We start from the raw sequence: 23412 nt of genomic DNA on the forward strand, positions 1-23412 counted from the left end.
TACCTAACCTACTCCACTCCATATACCTAGGCAAGCAAAAAAAAAAAAAAAAAACTAAAATTGAGAAATGCTAGCCCTTTCTCAAGGCGAATATATATATATATATATATATATATATATAAAAGAATGAGAGACTAATTAAGTAATTTTTATTTTTTTGAAAAATAATATTAACGTAAAATGAGAAAAACGCCAGAAAAAATAGTAGCATTCCTTCACTAAATAAACAAGCCAGCTCTACAAGATCCCAATTTATCCTTTTTTTTTATATACTAAATTCAAGATCCCACAGCAGTGTAATAGTACAATAAAACTAAGAAAAAAATACATAAACAAGACTCAGGTAACACATTGCCGCAAGCCACGCTATCAAATGATGCATGCAGGTACAACCAGGGCCCAGGAAACCAACAACAAAAAAAAAAGAAGATGAAATACTATCCCATTGAGTGATCCTCAAACCTCAAACCTTTCTCCCTCTTTCATTTGGATCACACACACAAAGGAAGGAGCCAGAGCACCAAACAGCTCTTTCTTTCTGGAGGATGGACGACAACATGGGAGCCAGAGCATCAAACCAGAGGGAAACAGAGCAACCATCATTGCCCAGAAAGGGTGGCTTCAGAACCATGCCCTTCATCATAGGTAACAAACAAGTTAACACACACACACACACAGATAATTAATTTTAGAATGTTTCCTGACCAAGATTTTTTTTTTTTTTTTTTTTTTTGTTCTTCTTCTTTGTGTGTCTTGGGAAATGAAAAAAGTGAATGAATCATTTGAGAAAGTCGCCAGCTATGGGCTGATGCCCAACATGATCTTCTACCTTATGAAAGGATATCATATGCAGAGCGCAAATGGAGCAAGCATATTGTTCTTCTGGGCAGCTATATCCAACGGTCTTGCTATTGTCGGTGCTTTCCTCTCCGATGCTTATTTGGGCAGATTTCGTGTCATCACCATAGGATCCTTCTCTAGCCTTGTCGTAAGTAAACATTTTCTTGCTTTTTCTTTATACCCAATTGGATTCATTGAAAATCATTTCCTGTTTTTTGTTTTCTGGGAATTGATTCTTTCCCAGCAATCTGCCTTCAGCTTTGAGGAATCCCACACAAGTGCATGTTGATGGTTTTCATAATAATGTATATTAGAAAAAACAAATAAAAAGTGGTACTTTCCCAAGGAGTACTGCTTCATCTCATGTCACTATTGCATGTGGTTATGATAACTTCGAATCATCGCATTCAGTACTACTAACATGGAAGATATATATATCTATATATATTAAGTGTAGAAAAAAATAAAATAATAAAACGATTGGATATGAAAAGATATTAAAAGATATTACAAGTACTAATATCTACGAGGCATTTGGCCAAAGAGTTGACTTCCCAATTGACTTGTCTCAACCTGTTTGGCATTATGGTAGAATGTTTAAAAACTAATTTTAACAAACAAAAAAGGGTTAAATACTTTAAACTCCCCCTGGAGTTTCACAACTTTATTTTTTTTCTCTTGGAGTTTCATTTTTATCACAAGAAGTCCATGTGGTTTTGATAATAGACCAAGTTAGCCCTCCATCAGTTGACCGTTAGTTGACTTAACGGAATTCCACGTGAACCAATCAAATGTTGACACGTGACACCTACTTAATTTTTTTAAAAAAATTTTTTAAAAAAAATATTTTCCAAAAAAAAAAAGGGCTTAGCCACCCCTTTTGGCCATGGGGGTGGCCAGGCCACCCCCATCTGGCCAAATGGGCCACCCCCTTGGCTCCAAGGGAGTGGCTCAGCCACCCACAATTTTTTTTTCTTTTTTTTTTTTCGAAAATACTTTTTTTTAAAAAAAAAAAAAAAAATCAAGTAGGTGCCACGTGGAATTCCGTTAAGTCAACTAACGGTCAACTGACGGAAGACTAACTTGGTCTATTATCAAAACCACGTTGACCTCCTATGATAAAAATGAAACCCCAAAGGAGAAAAAATAAAGTTGTGAAACCCTACGAAGGTCTAAAGTATTTAACTCAACAAAAAATTGTATGTTTAGTGAAAAAAAAAAAAAAAAAAAAAACTTCAAAAATAGGGTCAAAACCAACTTTTGAGAAAAAAAATTCAAAATTAAACTATTTCTAAAATGTATTTTTAACTTTAAAAGCTCTATTTTTTAATGTAATTCTAAATATGCGCAATCTTTAAACAGATAAAAGCAGTTGTATTGTTAATAATTAAGAGTTTTTGAAACTTGGGTGAATCTTTTCAAATTACGTGGTAATTTAAAAATCTCTTATAAAGTTTTCTCTATTTTTTAATATGGCAGTTGCAAAAAGATATATTATAGATGAGATTAAAAATGTTTAGTAAAAAATTGACATGATAACTAACGCATTAAAAAGTATATATATATATATATATATATATTACTTCAAACGCTAAACAATTAAATTTTGAAAATTGTCTCAGGGAATGATACTGCTATGGCTAACAGCTGTTATCCCAAAGTTGAAGCCTCCACCATGCGCGGAATCTAGCAGCAGCGCTTGCGACTCGGCGACACCTGCCCAGCTGTTCGTGTTGCTGTTCTCTTTCGGGCTCATCTCCATTGGAGCTGGCTGCATTAGACCATGTTCCATGGCCTTTGGTGCAGACCAATTGGGAAGCAAAGACAACCCCATTAGCGCGAGAACTCTACAGGGCTTCTTCCATTGGTATTATGTGTCGGCATCATTTTCGACAGTTCTGGCATTGACTGCCATTGTCTATATTCAAGAACACTTGGGATGGAATGTGGGGTTTGGAGTGCCGGCAATTCTAATGTTGTTTTCAGTCCTCATGTTCTTGTTGGGCTCTTCTCTCTACGTTAAAGTGAAGGCTGAGACAAGCGTTTTCAGTGCTTGTATTCTGGTATTCGTAGCTGCCTTTAGAAAAAGAAATCTTCCACTTTCTGCCACAAATCTAGAGTACCATCACGGCAAAGACTCAAGCTTCACTGCTCCAACTCACAATCTAAGGTACCATATCCATTCTGTGAATCAATATTTGCCATTCTTGGCAGACCAAACCCTAGAAAACAATGCTAAGTCATGTGGGTTACTTAGGATCGTAATATACTACCAACGCTTCTCTTTCATAACTCAAACTTGTGACATGACACATGGTTCTGATATCAAAAGGGTGAATTGTATCTAATGTTTGCATTGTTTTGTACCATAGTCGTGCACCACGTCATGGAGAGAGTGACCTATAAGATAGTGTAGGTTGGCTAAGCGTGATGGTATATTATGATATTAGACGACATCCTACAATATTGTTAAATCACCATATATCTTAAAAGTTTAAGCTAATAGAAAGAGATAAATTTAATTATTTAATGAATACTTTAACGCTCTAAATATTTGGAATTAGAAAATATCTAGTTAATTATAGTAGAGGGGTATTTTTGTTCCTCAAAAAGTGAAAAGACAAAAATGCTCATCCACTATAACTAACCAGATATTCTTCAACTCATTTCAACTGGAGAGGATTCTAATTCCAAATATTTGATTTAAATGGAAGTAAATTAATGAAGTCGGGGTCCGAACTCAAGATCTCTTGCTTTAATACCATGTTAAATAGTTAGAGTACAATTCATCTTAAAAGCTTAAGCTGATAATAAAAAATAAATATAATCATTTAATGAATACTTTAATACATGACTTAAGTACAATCTTTCTGCATAAACTGTTCCGGTTTTCAAAAGTTACTTCTTCTCATAGTTTGTTTGAATGACGTCCCATTTTAAGGAACATCAAAGCAATGTTTTTTTACCATGTTTTTATATATATATATATAAGCAGGTGTCTCAACAGAGCTTGCATCATCAGTGATCCTCAAAAAGAGTTGAACCCAGATGGGTCAGCTTCAAATCCATGGAAGCTCTGCACAATTGAGCAAGTGGAATCACTCAAAGCACTGCTAAGAGTCATGCCCATGTGCTCCACTGGCATCATCATTCTCTTGGCCTTGAACCAATACTCAATCTTCTCCGTTCTCCAGGCCAGCATCATGGACCGACACCTCACTCCCAATTTCCAAATCCCAGCAGGATCCTTCTCTGTCTTCTCTGTTCTCACATTAACAATCTGGATTCCCATATACGACCGTCTGCTTGTTCCCTTGCTAGCTAAGCTCACAGGACGACCACGTGGGCTTGGGGAAAAAACACGCATGGGAGTTGGATTACTGCTGTCGGCATTGGCAATGGCCATAGCTGCAATCGTAGAGAAGGTAAGGAGAAGAATTGCCATTGATAAAGGGCTAGCTGATAAGCCAGAGACAGTGATGGATATGTCAGCAATGCTTCTGATTCCACAATTTTGCTTGTTTGGGTTGGCTGAGGCTTTCAATGCAATTGGGCAGCTTGAATTCTACTATTCTCAGCTTCCAAACAGCATGTCTAGCATTGCTTTGGCTCTTTTCACTCTAGGATTGGCTGTGGCTAATCTTTTGGGCAGTTTGCTGGTGAAGATTGTTGATGGGGTTACAAAGAAACGTGGGAAGAATAGTTGGCTGTCGAGTAATCTGAATGAGGGGCGCTTGGATTATTTCTTTTGGCTCCTTGCCATTATGTGTATGGTTAATTTTGTATATTTTCTTGTTTGTTGTTGGGCTTATGGGCCTACCGAGGATGGGAGGGAAAAAATGAAAGAAGAAGAAGAATAATATGTGCAGAATAGCTAGGGATGAATTGGATGATGAGTGAATAATTTCAGTCGAGTGTCAGAAGTTTATAATATTTGTTTGTTTAATTGTGTTTTGAATATGAGTTGAGTTGTGATCAATTAAGCTCATACCAGTATTCTATATTACATGCATAAACTCGATTTATTTAATTTTCAAATAAGATTGTGGTTTGTTCAATATATAATTGGTTGGTTAAATTAAGGTAGATTTTGATTCAATTTTTAAGAAAAAAAAAATCATATATTAATTGATTCAACCCTTGCTAAAAGCGAAGAAAAAATATGTAAGAATTTATGGGCATTGCCACATCAGCTCGGTAGGACGGTATAGAAACTAATAATAATTTAAAGAGATTGAAGAAAGAGACCGAGATTAAGGTGGTTCGATGTATGTATGACCATCTATACGTTAAAGTCTTATAAACTACATCTTAATTTTCTTGATAGTTTATTTGAGTACATGACTCTATTTATAGAGCTTTACATGTAAGTTGAATAATTTTAAATACAAACATATCATTTAAATCAGAGTTAACAAATATCATCTAAATTTCTTAATTTATGGAATATAAATCGATATTTGCCATAAAAGATAACAAATGGGACATAATATGTACATACGTACGAATAATGCTATAAATTATATTCTTATTTCATAACTGTCCCACAATACTGAACCAACTAATTTGTGACTTTCTTTTCAACAAAGACTAATTTAAGAGTTGATTTGAACCGACGTGAAAAAAAAATATTACTCCTTGTTTATTGATCTTAACCTTCTTTCATATAATCCAAGAGACAGCAATTGTTAGAAGAACCAAAGGACATCCTGCTTTGGTTGGGTCTGAAAAGCATAACTTTTCCTTAGACGATAATCTCCATGTGAACAAGACGTAATATGCAAGGCATATCACCCACTGGATTCTTTTGATGAAACTGTCCCAAACCATTTAAAGAAAGAGAATTATTTTCACTGGTTTTTGTTTTCAAAGCAATTGCCCAACGCAAATTACACGTGTCACTCAAACACGCTTTGCTGTTGTTGTCAGTTGGATCAATTGGTATGCCCCCATATATTTTCAAGAGTTGTCTCTTGAGAAAATGAAATTCTGGTTCCCTCCTATATGGTCTTGTCTCTAGCTCTCAAATTGTATTTAGGTCGTAGATACGTATGTTTTGTTCTTGTAATAAAACACCACCTGTTATGGGTCCTTCAACGTTCTGAACACAAGAGACACCATCAATATACTTTCTGAATTCACGTGAAGAAGGTACGCACAGTAAAACTCTATGTTCTTATGTTTATGATTTTCCGATAAAAACAGATTTTCAAAAGAGCTTCCTGCCAAACAAACAAGCCCTTATTTCCTTAGACGACAATCGATAATCTCTATGTGAGTACACGTTGTAACGCAAGGCACGGCGCCCGGCCAGCGAATCCCATACAAAGGAAAATCCAAAATAAATAAAACAGTAACGTACGCTTAATTATTTACGTCGACAGTGTATTCCACGCGGGAAAGAACATGAAAATATTGCCGTCAAATTCATGCATGCTTTAAACAAATTAAGCTCGATCTCTTCTTTGAATTGAATGAAACTGTCGGAAAACATTTCATTGCAGGCAGGCCAAGCAAATCAAGGGAAATGGAGATTTCGTCTGAGAAAATCATGAAAAGCACCCAAAAGGTTGCAAGCAAAAAGGGTGGCCTTAGAAGCATACCGTTTATCATAGGTGAACTACTTTTATTAATCTACTCTAGCTCTTTTAATTGGGGACCAAATTTGTTCTCCTAATTTTCATTAACTATATATAATTTTAATTTGGTTGGGCATATATATATGCAGCTAATGAGACATTTGAAAAGGTTGCAAGCTTTGGGCTGATTGCGAATATGATATTGTACTTGGTCAACAAATATCATATGGATAACGTCACCGGAGTTAGTGTGGTTTTTATGTGGTCGGCGGTGTCGCACTTCACGCCTATCATAGGGGCTTTCCTTTCTGATTCTTACTTGGGTCGCTTTCGGACGATTGCATATGGGACTGTTTTTAGCCTTCTTGTAAGCTTTTTTATTTTCTCTATTTCTATCTTAGCTTTAAGATTTCAGTTTTTAATTTGATAGATTTTTTTCAAAAATAAATGTGCAAATACAATAATATATACTATTAAGATTAAAATCAACAAATGGTTAGATCCTACTTCCAACCATGGTGGCTCACGGCCATCCCATTTAGAGGAGGTGGAGCCACACCCTAATAGAGAGGCCTAGGTGGCTATGTGGGGGTGGCCGTGGCCCGTGAGCCACCTCTTTTGAATATGATGGTCGAAAGCCAATCCTAACATAAATTTTGTGACCTGATTCCCCAAAATTTAGTATATTTTCTCCAAAAGTCAATCCAAAGTGCTATGAACCCTTCAAGAAAAACCAACTATAACCAACAAAGAGAGGCATGAAGAGACGACGTTTTCTGCCTTTGACTGCCATTAAAAACTCTACTTTTATTTCTAAACCTTTGATTTTTTTCTTAGTACTTTTTAATTTTCAAAATGAGTTAGTAAAAAGAAAATGAGAAATTGGTACAAAGAATCTCTCCAGTCTCCAAGCAAATGCGATTCCCAAGAACTTTTTACAATTTTTTTTTTTTTTTCCTGACAGGGGCTGACCCTATTATGGCTAACATCAGTTATCCCACAAGCAAGACCTCCCCAATGCGACCCACAGAAAGAAAAATGCTTGTCCCCAACATCTGCCCAGCTCGGACTCCTCTTATCCTCATTTGCTCTCATGTCAATAGGGGCAGGTGGCATTAGGGCATGCTCCCTAGCCTTTGGAGCAGATCAGTTTAACGAGACAGACAACCTCAAAAAAGAGAAGATCTTACATAGCTTCTTTAACTGGTATTATGTTTCAATTGGGATCTCAATCATGCTTTCTGTGACAGTCATAGTTTATATTCAAGATGTCGCAGGTTGGGTTGTGGGTTTTGCTGTTCCTGTAGGGCTCATGTTGTTTTCGGCCGTCACTTTTTTGTTGGGCACTTGTCTTTACATTAAAGTCAAGGCAAACAAGAGCTTGTTTACTGGATTTGCCCAAGTCACAGTGGCTGCTTGGAAAAACAAACACCTAGACTTGCCATCAAAGATTTCTGACGGATTGTACTATCACATGGGCTCAAACCTTACCATGCCAACCGACAAAATAAGGTATATAATTAGAGGATGAGTAATGTTATTTAGTAGATTTTTATACGATTTCATGCAATTGAGATAACGTGTCTACTAAATAGTATTAAAGTATCATGCAATTAAGATAATGTGATAGTGAAAATCAATTTCTGATTTGTTTTTTACACAACTATTGATTCAATTACTTATTTTCATTGCCACATTATCGAGTTGTATATTAGAACTTATAACTTAGGGCCCGTTTGGGAGTACAATTTTAATAAGTGCGATTTTAAAAATTGCGTTTTTAAAAATTGTGTTTTTAAAATCGCTACTTTTTAAAATCGCATAAACGTTTGGTAAAACATACTAAGAAGTTTTTTTTTTTTTATCAATTGAGTGTTTGGATAACATTAGCATATAATTGCAGTTTCATGACCAAATTACCAATAAAGATGAACAAGACAGAGAGGATGAAGAAAAAAAAAAAAAAAAAAAAAAAAAAGATAAGAAGGATTTTAATATATTTTAGGTAGGTATTCTTGGTATTTTTTTCATTCCTGTTCTAAAAAAGGTAACTATTGCGCCAAATATCTTTTTAATAGAAATCGTGATTTTGTTTTAAATTCGCACTTTTTCAAATAAGCACCCTCTAATCAGCTTATGGAAATCGCAGATTTTTTTGCGAATTTAAAATCGCAATCTCAAATACCCTAAAATTGCGATTTGGTTTAAAATCTCAGATCATTTTTTTTAAAAACGCACTTCTAAACGCACCCTTAGTAAAGAGAAATGAGAACAAATAAGATACTCAGAGAATTAAGATGATTCAGCATATGGCATATGTCTACACATCAAAACCTTTACATGGCTATATTTTTCCTTAATTTATTTGATTGTGTACAATACTCTATTTATAAAGAAAGAGTATGAATGTTACAAGTCTTTTTTACTTTTACATTAATAACAATAAAGTTAACTTATGTCTCTTGAGTTTTTGTAACTCTTAAACTCTCGAGTTCTTTATCTCTTGATTCTTTGTAACTCTTGTCTTAATATTATATGACAATTATATAACAGTATGTTAAATAGCTCTACTTGTGGATAGCCTAATCATATAATGCCTTATTGTGCATTGAAATAATTAGCCATTCATCCTCCCCGAAAGGTCTAATTCTTTTTTGGCATTTCTTAGGTATCTAAACAAGGCTTGCATGATTGGGAACCCTTTGAAGGATTTGGATTCTAATGGCATGGCTTTGGACCCATGGAGTCTATGTACAACAACACAAGTAGAAGAGCTAAAAGCACTACTAAAAGTCATCTTCATTTGGTCCACCGGCATAATGGTCGCCGTGACACTCAACCAACAACCAATTTCCGTGCTCCAAGCGAGCACCATGGACAGGCACATTATCAACAAGTTCAAAATCCCGGCGGCCTCCCTTGGCGTGTTTGGAATCCTCAGCATGTCAGCAATGGTGGCCATCTATGACATGGTGGGAGTTCCCCTACTATCAAAGTTCACCAAATCGCGCCGAGGGTTTAGCCTTAAAGTGCGGATGGGAATCGGTGTGGCACTCACATGTGTAGCCACTGCAGTGTCGGCGGTTGTAGAGAGAAAACGCAGAAGCACCGCAATCCGAGAAGGGTTTTCGAATGATCCCCGGGCAGTGGTGAACATGTCTGCAATGTGGCTAGTGCCACAGAACTGCCTGCATGGAATTGCTGAGGCCTTCAACGCAATTGGGCAAATAGAGTTCTATTATTCTCAGTTCCCCAAGAGCATGTCTAGCATTGCCGTAGCTCTTTTTTCTCTTGGGATGGGTGTGGGGAATTTGATTGCCAGTCTCATTGTCAATGTTGTGGATGATGTGACCAAGAGAGGGGGAAATGTGAGTTGGGTATCAAAGAACCTTAACATGGGCCACTATGATTACTATTATTGGGTGCTTACTTTTTTGGGTGTGGTCAATGTCTTTTATTATATTTTATGTAGTTGGGCATATGGTAGTGAGGATGACAGGGTGGAAGGTGTGAAAGAGGAAGATGTTGTGCCCAAGTCCTACAACTATCCTCCTGACATCTCTATTTGATTTGTACAATCTGTTTACTTGACTGTGGGGAGAGTTCGCACACATGCAAACACAATAATAAGTAGCATACAGTCTAGTAATGTCTTTAAATTCACAAATGGTTTACATGTTTTATTTTCATCATTATTTGAGTACCAAAACAATTTAAACCTAATCTAGTACGTACGACTGTAAACTAAACTCAAGTGGAAGTTTTTGTCCATTAAATAATGGGTAGGATTTTTATATTTATTTTTTATGACAAGAACCCTCAAGGGGGCCATTTCATGTACCCTTACTTGAAGGGAAAATCTTGGACCCGGGTGCAAGACGTCTTCCCTACACGAATTAGGCCATTGTGTGCCTGGTCAATATATGAGCTTGTTCTTCGAGAAGTAGAGACATCTTATTTTTTTCATTTATGACAAGGATCCCTTCTTAGGAGGGACCACTTCATGTACCCATCCCTATCGGATAAACTTCGAACCCATGCATAGTGTTCTCTCCATATAGATCGGGTAAGAAGTGTGGCCTTAAGGAATTGTTTGCACCCAAGGGAATTCGAACTGTAAATTTGATGGAAATGCTACCAATCATTTCCAATGTTTAGTATTTTAAAAAAGACAACTACTACGCATTTCAAGAAGCTAAAAAATATATAAATAACAATACAACGTTAATTGATACTTTCCAATCTTCATACATATTGGACTAATCGATAATTTTACAAAATAAATAACAATACATGACCTATTTATAGACATGCATTTCAAGAAGCTAGAAAATAAATATACATCCTTATGCATACCTCAATCTCAGCGTCAAATTGCAAGTACATAGGGAGAGTCCGCTGAACAAATCAAACAATGTTAAATAAGGACTAAAAACTGTATTGTGTAGTGAATTGATTTTCATAATAAATTTTCAGGCTTACCGGGATAGGAATAGGTTGCAAGCTAGTGGTCAAAAATATCAATCAACCTATGTATGATTTGATCCTCGATAGTAGCATCAGAGACTTTTTTGTCAACAAAAGTTAATAACACTGCACCAACACAAAATATGATTTCAATTGAACTCCCTAAACAAATAATAATAATAAAAGATAAATTATGGCAAGCATACTCGCATATCTTTCTAGTAATCTAACCCCATTCTTTGTAGAAATCTCAAATGTGATTTGTTTTGGAATTCTCTCCTTACTCAGCGCTGTGAAAATAATAATAATAATAATAAATAAATAAATAAATAAAACTATCTTATCTCATATCAAATCAATAAAAAAGTGTCGGCTTATTATACATACCCATATTAATCAAACTCACAATTTTTTGTGCTGACTCCATCTTCATTTGACAAGAGATACTTTTGCCGTACTTCTGAATTCGTAGTTGTATTAGACAAATAAGGCTTAAGGGGCCCAAACATTTGGCCCCAAGTTATGTGAAACAACTCGAGATCTATATCAGTGTTAAACATATCCTTTTTGTCCTTCTTTGCAGATTCCACCAAAGAGTTGGCTATTGCATTAGCATGCCGAGGTGCCCAATTGACTTGGATATGCTTCTCGTCAATGATATGCTTACAACTTTCAATAATGTCACGTAATTCCTTTGAAGTTTTTGTGTATAGTGGGCTAATACCTAGAAGCTTTTGAAACAATGAGAAGCAACCAAGTTCAACCACACCAGGTAGCCATCCCTCTTTCCTTTAATTCAAACAAAGCCAATTCTAGTGCTCTTGCCTCAGCCATCACTATATTAGGGTTTTCACCATTTTTTGCACCAGCCTTCCCTATAGTGTGAATATTCTCCATTTTTATAACTTTTGCACGTCGCAAAAGATGTACACCACGATGGTCAAAGATGGCATATCCCAAGAAAATGTGTTGTTCTGAGAGACTTGCATGTGTTTTAATTTTAAATTTTTGTTCCAATGTCCCTAAGAGGTAGCTCAATCGGCTGAGACCTCACATAATAAAACGGAGGTTACTAGTTCGAATCTCCCTTCCCCTTCTTATGAGGACATGTCAAAAAAAAAAAAAAAAAAAAAATTGCTCCAATGTTGGAGGGGACCATCTTGTAAATTTAACTCTGGAATGACGTTCTGCCAAAGAAAAAATCCTTCATATATCAAATTATGAGGGATGAGGAGATCCAAATTGCATTTTCCAAATAAATACATCACACTAAACATGAGGATCCATGCAAAGTGTCCCTTCCACATGGATCAAAGTAATGTAAGAAATTTCATTTAAAGTATGTCCCTTATGTCATATATATTATTGTGATTATATATATATATATATATATATATAGTGTTTAGTGATTTATTTCAATTAAAGTTTATTCTATGAAATCAAATATTCTGAATTAAATTGTTCATTTAATTCTTGTGGAAACAAATATTTGAATTTATTATTGATTTTATTTTGTAGAATCAAATAATCTGTATTGATTATTTATTTGATTTTTTATTCTTTGATGGGAGGAATAATTAAGGTAACAACTCTAATTGAGGATCCTTGACCTATCTATAAATAAGACATGTGTATTCCATCAATTGACACTCACTGATAGGTATAGGTTAGAAGAACCTCTCAATATTTTTTAGTTTTCTAGATTTGGTTGCTGTGAAGTTGTTCTTCAACCTGCTTGAGCAAAACAATGCCCGGAGGTACTTATATATTAAATTATTCCCGCTGCTAGTTTTATTGTTAATTAGCATTTAATATATATAGAATTGTTACAAGTAAAACATCGGTTTCATCGGCGAGTGTGACCCCAAAGAATTGTTTGCATTTAAGGGGATTCAAAACTTGGACATGATGGGAATGACATTAAAACCAAAGCCCTTATCACTTGACTTAACCCTTAGCGGTAGATAACCTAGCGTCAGCCTATAGAAAAATTATAATTGTAGCTTATATAAAAGTTGATATAAGCCGTTGAACTTTTCCAATAGAACTTGCCATATCTAAAACCAACTTCCTGTCACAACCATACATGTCTCTCTTACCAAAGGTTCACATCTTTGAAGCTCTCTACTTTCGTGTTTTTAATTTTTAATTTTTATTAGAAATGTAAACCTACTTTCTTTGAACTAAGAATAGACTATACATAATGGAAAAATATAAATATATATATAACCCTTGAAGTAGGGAATCTCTTCTAAGGCGTTGTTTGTCAGTAGCTTTCTGTAATGGCACGTGGTTGCAACAACGATCTGAATGAACCGGCTAACCTTGTGAATCTGTTTTAGTATTAATAAAAATAAAAAATAAAAAATCTAATTTGCTGAATTAAAATAATGTATCAAATCAAAAATCCTATATATATTACCGTTTATTTTCTGGAATTTGATTTAGCTAGTAATTAATTACTATAATCTCTGTATTGAATCAATAAGAGGCACGACATTAATCTTCTCCATAACTCAATTGAAAACACAGAATGACATTTTTTTTCTGAAGGAAAATCTTAAATTTCAATCTGAAAAAAAGGGCATGTTTTGAAGCAATCTAGAACATGGTAGAGGCACTTGTCGTTTGTGATGAAATTACTCAAAACCCACTTCCTAATATTGAATAAATCAGATGAATCAAATACCTCCTCTTTCGTGTTGGATTTGGATATGAGCCTGAGGTGAAGCAAAATTTTTTTTTTTTTTTATGCTACCAAACACAAAGTTGATAGCAGAGGTGAAGCAAATTGGACCCGGATGATATCTGACATGAGCCGTCCAAGTTCATTACTTATCTCTTCAAAAAATCATATAAATTCTTAAACCACCCATATCACAAGGGACACAAATTTCCTTCAAATTAATTAGGGAGAAATTTTTTCTAACCTACTTTAATAAGTTCTGGAAAAGCATATTTTCTTTAATATTTTAATATTTCCTCCGAGAAAGCATTTAGTACTAAATCTTTTAAATTAAATGGCAGCCTATGGTAAGTTTTAGTCACACAAAAATTATACTAATTTCAACTCATGCATCGAGAACATCGCATGACTTGTCTTGCAAGACATCAATCCCACTATAATTGATAGGTGTTCGGCCATGTATAGAGATAGAGTATCTCGCTAATTTGAATTTAAGATTCACCCATTGATTAATGGAAAATTAGGATTCTCTCCGATTTATTTGAAAACACCCCCTCAATCATGAAACATCCTTAAAAAGACATGAATCACATGAGTTTAGTCTTTATAGGATTGCATTTAAAGGGTCTAAAAATGTTTTAACACTCAAAAAGTCAATTTGAAGAAAAAAAATATATGTTTGCTAAAAAAATTAAAAGCGCTTTTAAGTGTCTAAAAAACCTGAAAATGGCCAAAACGCACTTTTGACAAAAGCTTAAAAATGAAACTTTTGCCAAAAAGTATTTTTTGACTTACAAATTATATTTCTCAAACGCAATTCCAAATAGAAAGCTACCCGGTCTGAGGTGGCTTGGGCCACCCTAGGACCCTTGGGGGTGGCCCACCCCAAGGGCCAAACGATATATATATTTTAGTTTTGGTTTAGGAGGTGGCCGGACCACCCCCAAGTGCCATGGGTTGGTCCAGCCACCCCTTATTTTTTTATTAATTTGTTTATTTATGTTTTAATCTAAAATATTATTTTTTTAAAAAAAATTTTTAGTGGGATAAGTGCCTTATTTGTGAATGTAAAATTTTTCAAAAAAAATCTCAGCTATGAGCTGGATATTGTCCGGTCTATTATGGACCGGAGGGGATCCTATTCCTCACATTCACAACGGCAGTGTTTGCGAAAGGGCTGGGGTTGGCACTGTTTCAAGACTGGTACTGTAGCACATTTTTTAGGAATATGTGTTTGATTGGTTTTAGTGAAAAGGTTTTGTGGAAAAAAGTGAAAAAATATATTTTATATGGAAAAATGTAAAAAATCTGTTGTGTAGTGATTTTTTTTATTTAAATAACAATAAAAAAATAATAATTGATGTGGTATAAAAAGTAAAAATATTGGAATTAATTTTAAGGTGAAATTTTTTTTTTTTTGGGATTGAAGCCGGCCCTAGTACAATGCCAGCCCAGGGCCATTGGCAAACAGGGCCAACGTGGCTTAGCGGACTCCAAACTTTCATCAAATCCAGCTAATAAACCAAACCAACCAATCGCTTTATATACGGCCACTAGCACTCTCTCTATTCCTTCACCACTCACTACTCACCGTCGGATCACAAACTCTCCTCGTCAACATTACCACCGCTGATCAACAACAATGGCCCCGATTGCTGTCGGCGACGTGTTACCGGACGGTACGCTCTCCTACTTCGACGAGGAAGACAAGCTCCAATCTGTGTCCGTACACTCCCTCGCCGCCGGTAAAAAAGTCATCCTCTTCGGCGTCCCCGGTGCCTTCACCCCCACTTGCAGGTAACCATTTCCACTCTTCACCGCTTGTTCCCAGTTTACATATCGATTGTTGGATATTGAAAATAAATTTATTATTAGATTTCTATGCCGGTCCAAAAAAATTACATTTTGGTCTCAGAATTTCAATTCTATTGTCATTTCCGGCGTTTTCTTAGGGTTCTTTTCCGTCGGAGAAAACAGATGAGCAGAGTTTCCGAGGTTGTCTCTTTATATTTTGCACTCTATTTTCTAGTTTGTCCTCGTTAAGTTTTAGATTAAAAGGTGTGACTAATTCTGAATAAACATATGGTTTGGATTTATTTATGATAAATAAGCAGTCGAAAGATGGAGATTAGTGAATTTGATTATCTAATTATTATTTTAAACGCTCTCCATTCATTGTATTTGTACCCAAAATCTGAAAAAGAAAATGGTAAAAAGTTAGGAAAAATAACAAATATCACCCTTGCAATTCAACATATCCTTGCATTTTCAATTTGAACAATTTAGCCCCTAAATATCATATATGTAACATTCAAACAGAGGTTTAATTTGTTGCAGATTTAATCTGCAGGGGGTAAATTATTCAAATTGAAAGTACATGGATTAAATTGACACCTATGTCAAAGTTTAAGGGTGATATTTATTATTTTCTCATAATTTTAACCATTATTCTAATAATTCAGAGATATCACCACCATATGAATTTAATCTGACGATCACTGATACATGAATTACAGACTGCATGATTAATATAACTTGAACTTTTCTTTTCTTTTTTGTGTGTGTGGCCCAGCTTGAAGCATGTGCCAGGGTTCGTTGAGAAAGCAGAGGAGCTAAAGTCAAAGGGAGTTGACGAAATTTTGTTGATTAGTGGTATTGTTCATATAATCTCTTCTGAATTTTGTATTTTGCAATTCATGCTTATAATGTATTTGCGTCTAGTTGTTTAATTTGCACTATAAATATCGGTTGGTGTTTTGATCTAAATATCTGAACTAGTTTTGGTAGCTAGACAGGCGGTAGTTGCCCCATATAGAACCTATGATACCATTTGTTGTTCATATCTACGCCGTGGTGACGCCCCCAATGTCATAGCTTCCAACTTTATGTTGAACATAACGGACCAGTTTCATTTGTGTAACCAAAGTTTGAAGTTGGTCGAGGTAATTATTCAAGCAGAGTAAGAAGAATATTCTTCCTGGATTTGTTAGTCTTAGGTTTATTAGATATGAAGTTCCTCTGTAATTTGGTTGACTGGGTCCTGGTATATGTTAGTGTTCTAAAATTTTATATGTGGAGGTTTATTGAATATAACTGAATATACATAATTTATTTTAGTGTTATATTGATTTTCTCAGGTCAATAGAATGCTTTAATCAAGTAAATGCTTACCATGTGTTAAAGAAAGAAGTTCCGTAAGGGTTCTATGTTGGCTTGATTATGGGTTTATGTATTAGTTTGGCCTGTCCATCTGCTGGTTTAAGATTTTGTTTCAAAAGCTTTTAACACCATTTCTCCCAGTTGGACATACGCACTTACATTCGATACTATTTCAGGCACAACCATCTCTTGTGCTTTGTCTTGTTTTCAGTTCTTTTATGTCAAAACAAAACTGTCATGGTATTACTTTCCTTATTTTTTTTAGATTGATTGGGACCATATTGCAACTCTTATGCAAGCAATTTGATGTGAATTTGTCTGAGATTGATCTTAGGATAATTGCCTGCGAGTTGGATGTTTAAAAATACAGTTTTGACTGTCATTTGCAGTGAATGACTCGTTTGTGATGAAGGCATGGGCCAAGACTTACCCTGAGAACAAGCATGTGAAGTTCCTTGCTGATGGGGCAGCGAAATACACCCATGCTCTTGGTCTTGAGCTTGACCTTGGAGAGAAAGGACTGGGGACTCGTTCAAGGAGATTTGCTCTCTTGGTGGACGACCTCAAAGTGAAGGTTGCAAATGTTGAATCTGGGGGTGAATTCACTGTCTCCAGTGCTGAGGATATTATCAAGGCACTTTAAATTTACACTCAGACGCATATCCTTCCTTCCTCTCTTTTGTCCCTCACCTCCTTTCTGCTCTCTGCTGGGTTGTCTCCAGTCGTTAAAAGCAGAATGTGATGGATGTGAAAATAAAGATGTTTTGGATTCTGGATCATTATGCTTGCATCATATTTTACTCATGGCAGTGGATTATTATTTATGCTACGTAATGGATATGGAATTAAAGATGCTGTTTGTTGCTTATTCTTTTGGCTGTGTAAATTGTGGAACTATGATGATGCTCATATAATATGCTAGTAGCACCATGGGGTATGCTAATCATATATATTAAGGCTAATTCTATTTATTTGAGTGTTATACGACTATCATATAACTTGATAATGTGACAGTTAAAATTATTTTTTAGATCATTATTAGTTTAAAAAAAAAAATTCAAGAGTGTCACATCATTTTAGTTGTATGATAGTTATATAATAATCTATTAAATAGTATTATCCATATAATGTGCATATATAGCAAATATGCTGCCTAGATTTTAGCTGTTAGGTGATGACTGTTTGTATTTCAAATTGAACCACCATGAATGAAACGCATAGGCTCCAGTGTACCAGAGCAAAAGTCCTGGAGTAAGCATGGCGGATCAAAAGGGTTTGTAAATCACTCACAAGAAAGGATAGGTGGATGGGTGAGATAGAGATGCTTCATTTCATGTTTCATGGATAAAATTTAAGGGAAATGCTAGAATGGAATATATTTTCCACAATTGGCCCATAGGATTCCTATGGGGGACAATGAGCACATGGCCTATTTGCATTAGTTTATTATTTATTTTTAAAAAAATTTAAAATAAAAATAGAAAAAAATAATAAAGACATTTTAAAAGGAGTGGCTGGCAACCACTTTAGCATTAGGCCACCTTTTTTTTTTTTTCTTTGGGGGGGGGGGGTTGTTGGCCCTTGGGGGTAGCCGAACTACCCTAAGAGCTATAGTCACCCCCAATGGCCGGTGGGGGGTGGTCGAACCACCCCCAGTGACGGATCCAGGACTTAATTCTACCAGGGGCGTCAATAAAATAATAAAATATAATGATAAAATTTTTTTTTTCTTTATATATTATATTTTTATTATAATATGATAAATACAATAAAAAAAAAAATTATACCACAATATATGTATCACAAAAAGCGTATTTATATGCTAAATTGATATATTAGTTACCATGTAGGCACTAGTACAAAAGTAAAGGAAAATACAAAATACAAAGTGCCTAAAATTGCATTTTATGCTGTCTTAGAAAAACAAAATCATCAAGTATCAAATCTGAATCGAAGCTTTCAGCAATTTCCCTTTCAATGTAGACAAGTAAATTATCTTCAAGAAATTCATCTTCCATTTTGTTACGAAGTATTGTTTTAATAATTGTTTACTTCTCATACTCTAATGATATTATAATAAAATTATTAGCATATTCCGATAGCTATTAGCCTAAAATGAATTAATAAAAAGAACAAATCTAAGATTGGCAATAATCTTCTGAAACTCATTGATGCTTGACAAAATTCCAAAGTAAAAAAAAAAAAAAAATTGCAATATTGTTTTAGAATAAGATAAACAAAATGATGAAAATGAGAGATATATCTCAATTAAAAAGCTTAAATTATAACAAAGACAAATCAAGGCGTTAATGGCTTTAATTATAAGCTTTACTCTCAACTTACTTGGTTGGGTACTTGGATTATGACAAGAAAATGCCAAATATTAATAAATAAACATTAAATTTCTTGACTTTTTTTTTTTTTTCTTTAATGTGAAACCAAGAAACCAAAACAGATGGGGGAGGTTTTTTTTTTTTTTTTTTTTTTTTTTACCTGGGGCAGTAACCAATTTATGCCAAAAAATTACTTAAAAAAAAAAATTTAATTTTTTTTTACCAGGGGCGACCGCCCCCAGGTCGCACCCTCTTCTCTCCGCCACTGCCAAGGACCATAAGGGTGGCCCCCAATGGTTGGTTGGGGGTGGCCGAAGTCACCCCCATGGCCCTTGGGGGTGGCAAAATAATAATAATAATAATTGTTTTTAAATTTAGCCCTTGATGGTGGCCGAACCACCCCTAAGAGCCGAAGCAACCCCTATACCCCTTGTATTTTAAAAATGTTTTATTACTTTTCTTTTTTTTTTCTATTTTGATTTTAATTTTAATTTTTTTAAAAAAAATAAATAACACACTCATGCAAATGGGCCATGTGCTCATTGCCACATATGAATCATATGGGCCAATTGTGGGAAATATATTGCATTCTAGCATTTCCCAAAGTTTAATGATGAATATGTTACTGGATAGTAAATGTACTGTCATATCATTTAGATTCAATAAAAAAAAAAAAAAAAATTTAAAAGATTGAAATGTAGCATTTCCATTTCACTTGCTCCTTTAGGGGAAAGTGTTTATTATGTAATGGAAAAAAAAATGCAAAATTAGTCATCATGGTTTAGCCGATTTACAAGTAGTTCCATGTGGTATTAAAATGAACTCAAATGTTCTTTAGTTATACCAAAAAAATAATTTAATCCATACAATCAAATTTCGTCAACTTATTTAACAGATTCTATTAATGTGACAATAACTTAAATATGACAAGTATCACAATTTTATTGGCTCTAATGTTTCACTTTATTATAATTTGTTAAATCACTTAACAGAATTTGATGGTAAAGACTAAAATATTTTCTTGGCATACCTCAAAAACCTTTTAATTCATATTGATATCGTGTAGAGTTAATTTACAAATAAGGTAAATCGGACTGACTTAATATCATTTTTGCAACTGTCGAGCAGAAAGCAAGAAAATGTTCCCACTTCGGACACACAAGCTGCAAAGCAGCTGTACTCTTTTGTGTGTGAAATCTGGGCATCAGATCCAAGTGACGACGTTTTAGGATATTGCTTGGAAGAGGCCTAACATTGATATTTATTACATGAAGATAGTAGGACGACAATACTGGTGTACTACAACAAACATTTTGTCGTCCTATTAAATGCTAAAATATGTCGTATCAATTCTTCCTGCTCCTGCACTCTTTCCTTTTTTCTTTTTTTTTTTTTTTTTTTTTTTGAAGGGACACCATTAGATAAAATGACATTTTGCCGTACAAGCTTTATGAAAGGCAATACAGTAATATTTAATCAATCCACACTAATCTATAATCAAATTGATCCATTAGTTGGCCGATTCATGCTATATTCTTAAAGATACTATTATATATTTTGGCCCATCTTACGACAGCATTTGTACTTAGCACATGTTTCTTTCTAATCATAGTTATAATTATGTATTAGTTTGTCAATTAATTTTTGGATTATCTGCGGAGAATTCAACTAATGTCTAAATTTATGATGGAGGGTGGTCGGACATTAATCGAGTATTAATTAAGAAACGGCCGGAAGTATCTTATTCCAAAACAAACCTCAAATATGGCTTTCAAATTGCTCAAAGAGAAACGCTACGTATATCACACAAATGTCAATTTACTATTGATTTTTCTTTCTTTTAACAATGATTAATGTAAGTGTGGATAGTTACTCATTGTTAATATCGCTTATTCCTAGATTTTGTCTTTTATAATTTGGTTTCTTTTTCTTTTTCATGGACGAGAATTTATCCAATAGGACAACTTAATGTGAAAGTTTGGTCACACCCCACTTGTTTAAACAGGTACTCAAACTGTTCAAGTACGTAGGATCTAGACTACCTAGATACATGTCCTAGCAAATGGGGTCTAAACACACTCTCGTGAGCTACCTTCTTATACAATAATTTTTTTTTTAGGGTCATCTATTAGTTGGAGTGGGGAAATTAACCGTTTATTGCCTACGGACCGCCACCAAACCGATAATCGATTTATGGTGGTCAGTAGACAGAATAAAAATATTGTTTTGACATCGGTTTTGTTTAGTAGATTTTTTTTTTATTTTTTTTATGGGTTAACCAATTTAACCGATTTTTGAAGTGAATTTTGAATTTTATCGGGTAACTTTTCTTATTGTGAATTTTGAATTTGTTTAGCTGATTTGTAATTATCATTTTGGTTCGTGCTCCATGAATTTACCTTTTCTTGTCATTTATAAAACATATCATTTACTAATTCTGTAGTCACAAGAAAATTGATAAATCTTAACATAGAAACTTGTAACTGACAATTAATCGACCACCTATTAACCGACTAACCAATTAACCGAAAAAAATTAAAACTATTCATTGTTGGTATGAAATCGGTTAATTAATCAATTTAACTGGCTTTTACGATTCGGTAGGGGCACCAACCGAACCAATATCCACCCCTATCTGTTAGCATGTCATTAGGAAACAACTCCAAATGATGATTTTGGACCATTTTCATCAACTTAACCAAAAATTAGAGAATAATATGGAATTTTTGAATCTTGCCAGGTTCATCCAAAATGTGAGTAGCTGAATTTGGACCCAAGTTGTTCATTGGGAAGCAAAATATGAAAAATATTACTCTGGGATCTGATACAACACTTTTGGCTCGATTTGCCATGAAAGTGTTTAAAGCTACATTTGTTGAAACGATGCCCTTCAACTTTACAGCCCACAGGCACTTGGGAACATGCCAATGATCATCGAATGTGGCAACTGTATCTGTTTTGTCTGTTAATTGAACTTGAGACATAAATTAGGCTTAATTAAGATATCGCAATCCATTGGTTTTTGTCAAAAAGTTTGCTATCATCTTGGATTAGTAAGACAGCTAGTTCTTGGCCTTTTTGAGAGCTTTTGTTCCAAAAGATTTTCCAAAACTTCATAATCTAAATAATTCCCTTGAATTGGTTTTCATTTATCAAATGATTTATCATTAGTAGGCGGTGATCCAGTGGTCTCAAGGCAATTTTCATGTGGTTGGACATGCACTGAGGAGCGAGCTCAAAACCCGAAATGAGTTTCACTCAATTCTAATTAATATTAGCCATCTTGAGTCATGGTGATATCCTGATTAGGCATTTTTTAAACAATTTTCAATGAGTAAGTATTACCATAATTACTAACGCTCAGATAGAGTAGTTACAATTAATCGCCCCCCTCCTACTCTTTTTTAATCAGATAACAAATGAAGCAAACAAATCTTGCAAAACACATAACAAATGAAGCAAACATTTGCACCATCTTGTGTGGTTTTTTTGTTTTTCAATATCAATCACACAAAATGTTTTTTTTTAAGGCTAATGCTATAGCTCCTCTTATGTCCTTCTAGAGTTTCTCTAAGAATGATGTGACTATTAAAATTACCATTGGATTTGCGATTGATTATTATTGAATTTTGATCAAATGTTGATTTTAATAGCCGCATCATTCTTGAAGGGACTTCAAAGAGACACAAGAGAGACTTCTAGAATTACTCGAACCCACTATTAAGGCTCTTTCTTAATGTGTTTTCGGATATGTTTTTTATCCTTAGTTTGAAAAAGTATTTTAATGTGATTAAACATGAAAATTGTTTTTGTGTTGTTAATATTTTTGATAAGAGAAGATAAATAAAATAAAAAAAATTAAAAAAAAAAAGAAGAAGTTTTAACTAATTGTTTTAAAAATAATTTCAAAACCATTATTTATTTATTTTTTTTTTGGTACCAAAATGTCATGTATTTAATTGTGAGCATCTCCAGCAGAAAGTATAAACAAGTTTTTTAGCTCAATTTAGCTATCATGCCTTATTTCTTTGTTCCAGTAGTCCTTGTAAAATAAAAGTTTTTCCTATAATTGTTACAGTAAACTTTCAAGTTTATTGTAGCAACTTGTAAGTAATACTTTATTATAATTTCTCTTTCTTTCAATTTTTTTAAGTTTTCTTTTCTTTTTATGGGAAAAACAAGGAAATAATAAAAAATAATAAAATTATACAACAAAATAATATTTAATTAGAGTAAATAGTTAAAATGAGATTTATGTTGGAGTGTGTAGTAAACTAAAATGAAAAACACACAAAAAAAAAAAAAAAAAAAAGAAAAAGAAAAAGAAAAAAAGTTACATTTTGAGTAG

The 23412-nt window shown here is 34.2% G+C and overlaps 3 protein-coding genes and 1 pseudogene across 3 annotated transcripts; 3 read left to right on the plus strand and 1 right to left on the minus strand.

Annotated features, from left to right (window-relative positions):
- Positions 1-461: 461 nt before the first annotated feature.
- Positions 462-4749, plus strand: LOC132166477 (protein NRT1/ PTR FAMILY 1.2-like). Its single transcript, XM_059577295.2, has 4 exons — positions 462-645; positions 771-988; positions 2463-3010; positions 3836-4749. Exons 1-4 carry the CDS (start codon positions 546-548, stop codon positions 4698-4700), a joined length of 1731 nt encoding a protein of 576 aa, XP_059433278.2. The 5' UTR covers positions 462-545; the 3' UTR covers positions 4701-4749.
- A 1585-nt stretch (positions 4750-6334) lies between these two features.
- LOC132166647 (protein NRT1/ PTR FAMILY 1.2-like) lies at positions 6335-10049 on the plus strand. The gene is made up of 4 exons (XM_059577497.2): positions 6335-6455; positions 6569-6786; positions 7384-7931; positions 9088-10049. Exons 1-4 carry the CDS (start codon positions 6368-6370, stop codon positions 9986-9988), a joined length of 1755 nt encoding a protein of 584 aa, XP_059433480.2. The 5' UTR covers positions 6335-6367; the 3' UTR covers positions 9989-10049.
- A 213-nt stretch (positions 10050-10262) lies between these two features.
- Positions 10263-15193, minus strand: LOC148582985 (uncharacterized; annotated as a pseudogene).
- On the plus strand, positions 15133-17599 carry LOC132166492 (peroxiredoxin-2). Its single transcript, XM_059577313.2, has 3 exons — positions 15133-15369; positions 16145-16224; positions 17121-17599. Exons 1-3 carry the CDS (start codon positions 15215-15217, stop codon positions 17372-17374), a joined length of 489 nt encoding a protein of 162 aa, XP_059433296.1. The 5' UTR covers positions 15133-15214; the 3' UTR covers positions 17375-17599.
- Positions 17600-23412: the final 5813 nt, after the last annotated feature.

The sequence above is a fragment of the Corylus avellana genome, chromosome 11 (assembly GCF_965113065.1).
Source record: "Corylus avellana chromosome 11, dhCorAvel1.hap1.2, whole genome shotgun sequence".
In the NCBI taxonomy this organism is placed as follows: Eukaryota; Viridiplantae; Streptophyta; class Magnoliopsida; order Fagales; family Betulaceae; genus Corylus; species Corylus avellana.

What these genes read in the sequence shown, in the direction of transcription:
- LOC132166477 (XM_059577295.2), top strand. Translation starts at nt 546, where the DNA reads ATGGACGACAACATGGGAGCCAGAGCATCAAACCAGAGGGAAACAGAG. An exon ending in GATCCTTCTCTAGCCTTGTC is followed by an intron (nt 989 to 2,462) that starts GTAAGTAAACAT and finishes AAATTGTCTCAG; the next exon opens with GGAATGATACTGCTATGGCT. An exon ending in GCTCCAACTCACAATCTAAG is followed by an intron (nt 3,011 to 3,835) that starts GTACCATATCCA and finishes ATATATAAGCAG; the next exon opens with GTGTCTCAACAGAGCTTGCA.
- LOC132166492 (XM_059577313.2), top strand. Translation starts at nt 15,215, where the DNA reads ATGGCCCCGATTGCTGTCGGCGACGTGTTACCGGACGGTACGCTCTCC. An exon ending in GCCTTCACCCCCACTTGCAG is followed by an intron (nt 15,370 to 16,144) that starts GTAACCATTTCC and finishes TGTGTGGCCCAG; the next exon opens with CTTGAAGCATGTGCCAGGGT. An exon ending in CGAAATTTTGTTGATTAGTG is followed by an intron (nt 16,225 to 17,120) that starts GTATTGTTCATA and finishes TGTCATTTGCAG; the next exon opens with TGAATGACTCGTTTGTGATG.
- LOC132166647 (XM_059577497.2), top strand. Translation starts at nt 6,368, where the DNA reads ATGGAGATTTCGTCTGAGAAAATCATGAAAAGCACCCAAAAGGTTGCA. An exon ending in AAGCATACCGTTTATCATAG is followed by an intron (nt 6,456 to 6,568) that starts GTGAACTACTTT and finishes ATATATATGCAG; the next exon opens with CTAATGAGACATTTGAAAAG. An exon ending in ATGCCAACCGACAAAATAAG is followed by an intron (nt 7,932 to 9,087) that starts GTATATAATTAG and finishes GGCATTTCTTAG; the next exon opens with GTATCTAAACAAGGCTTGCA.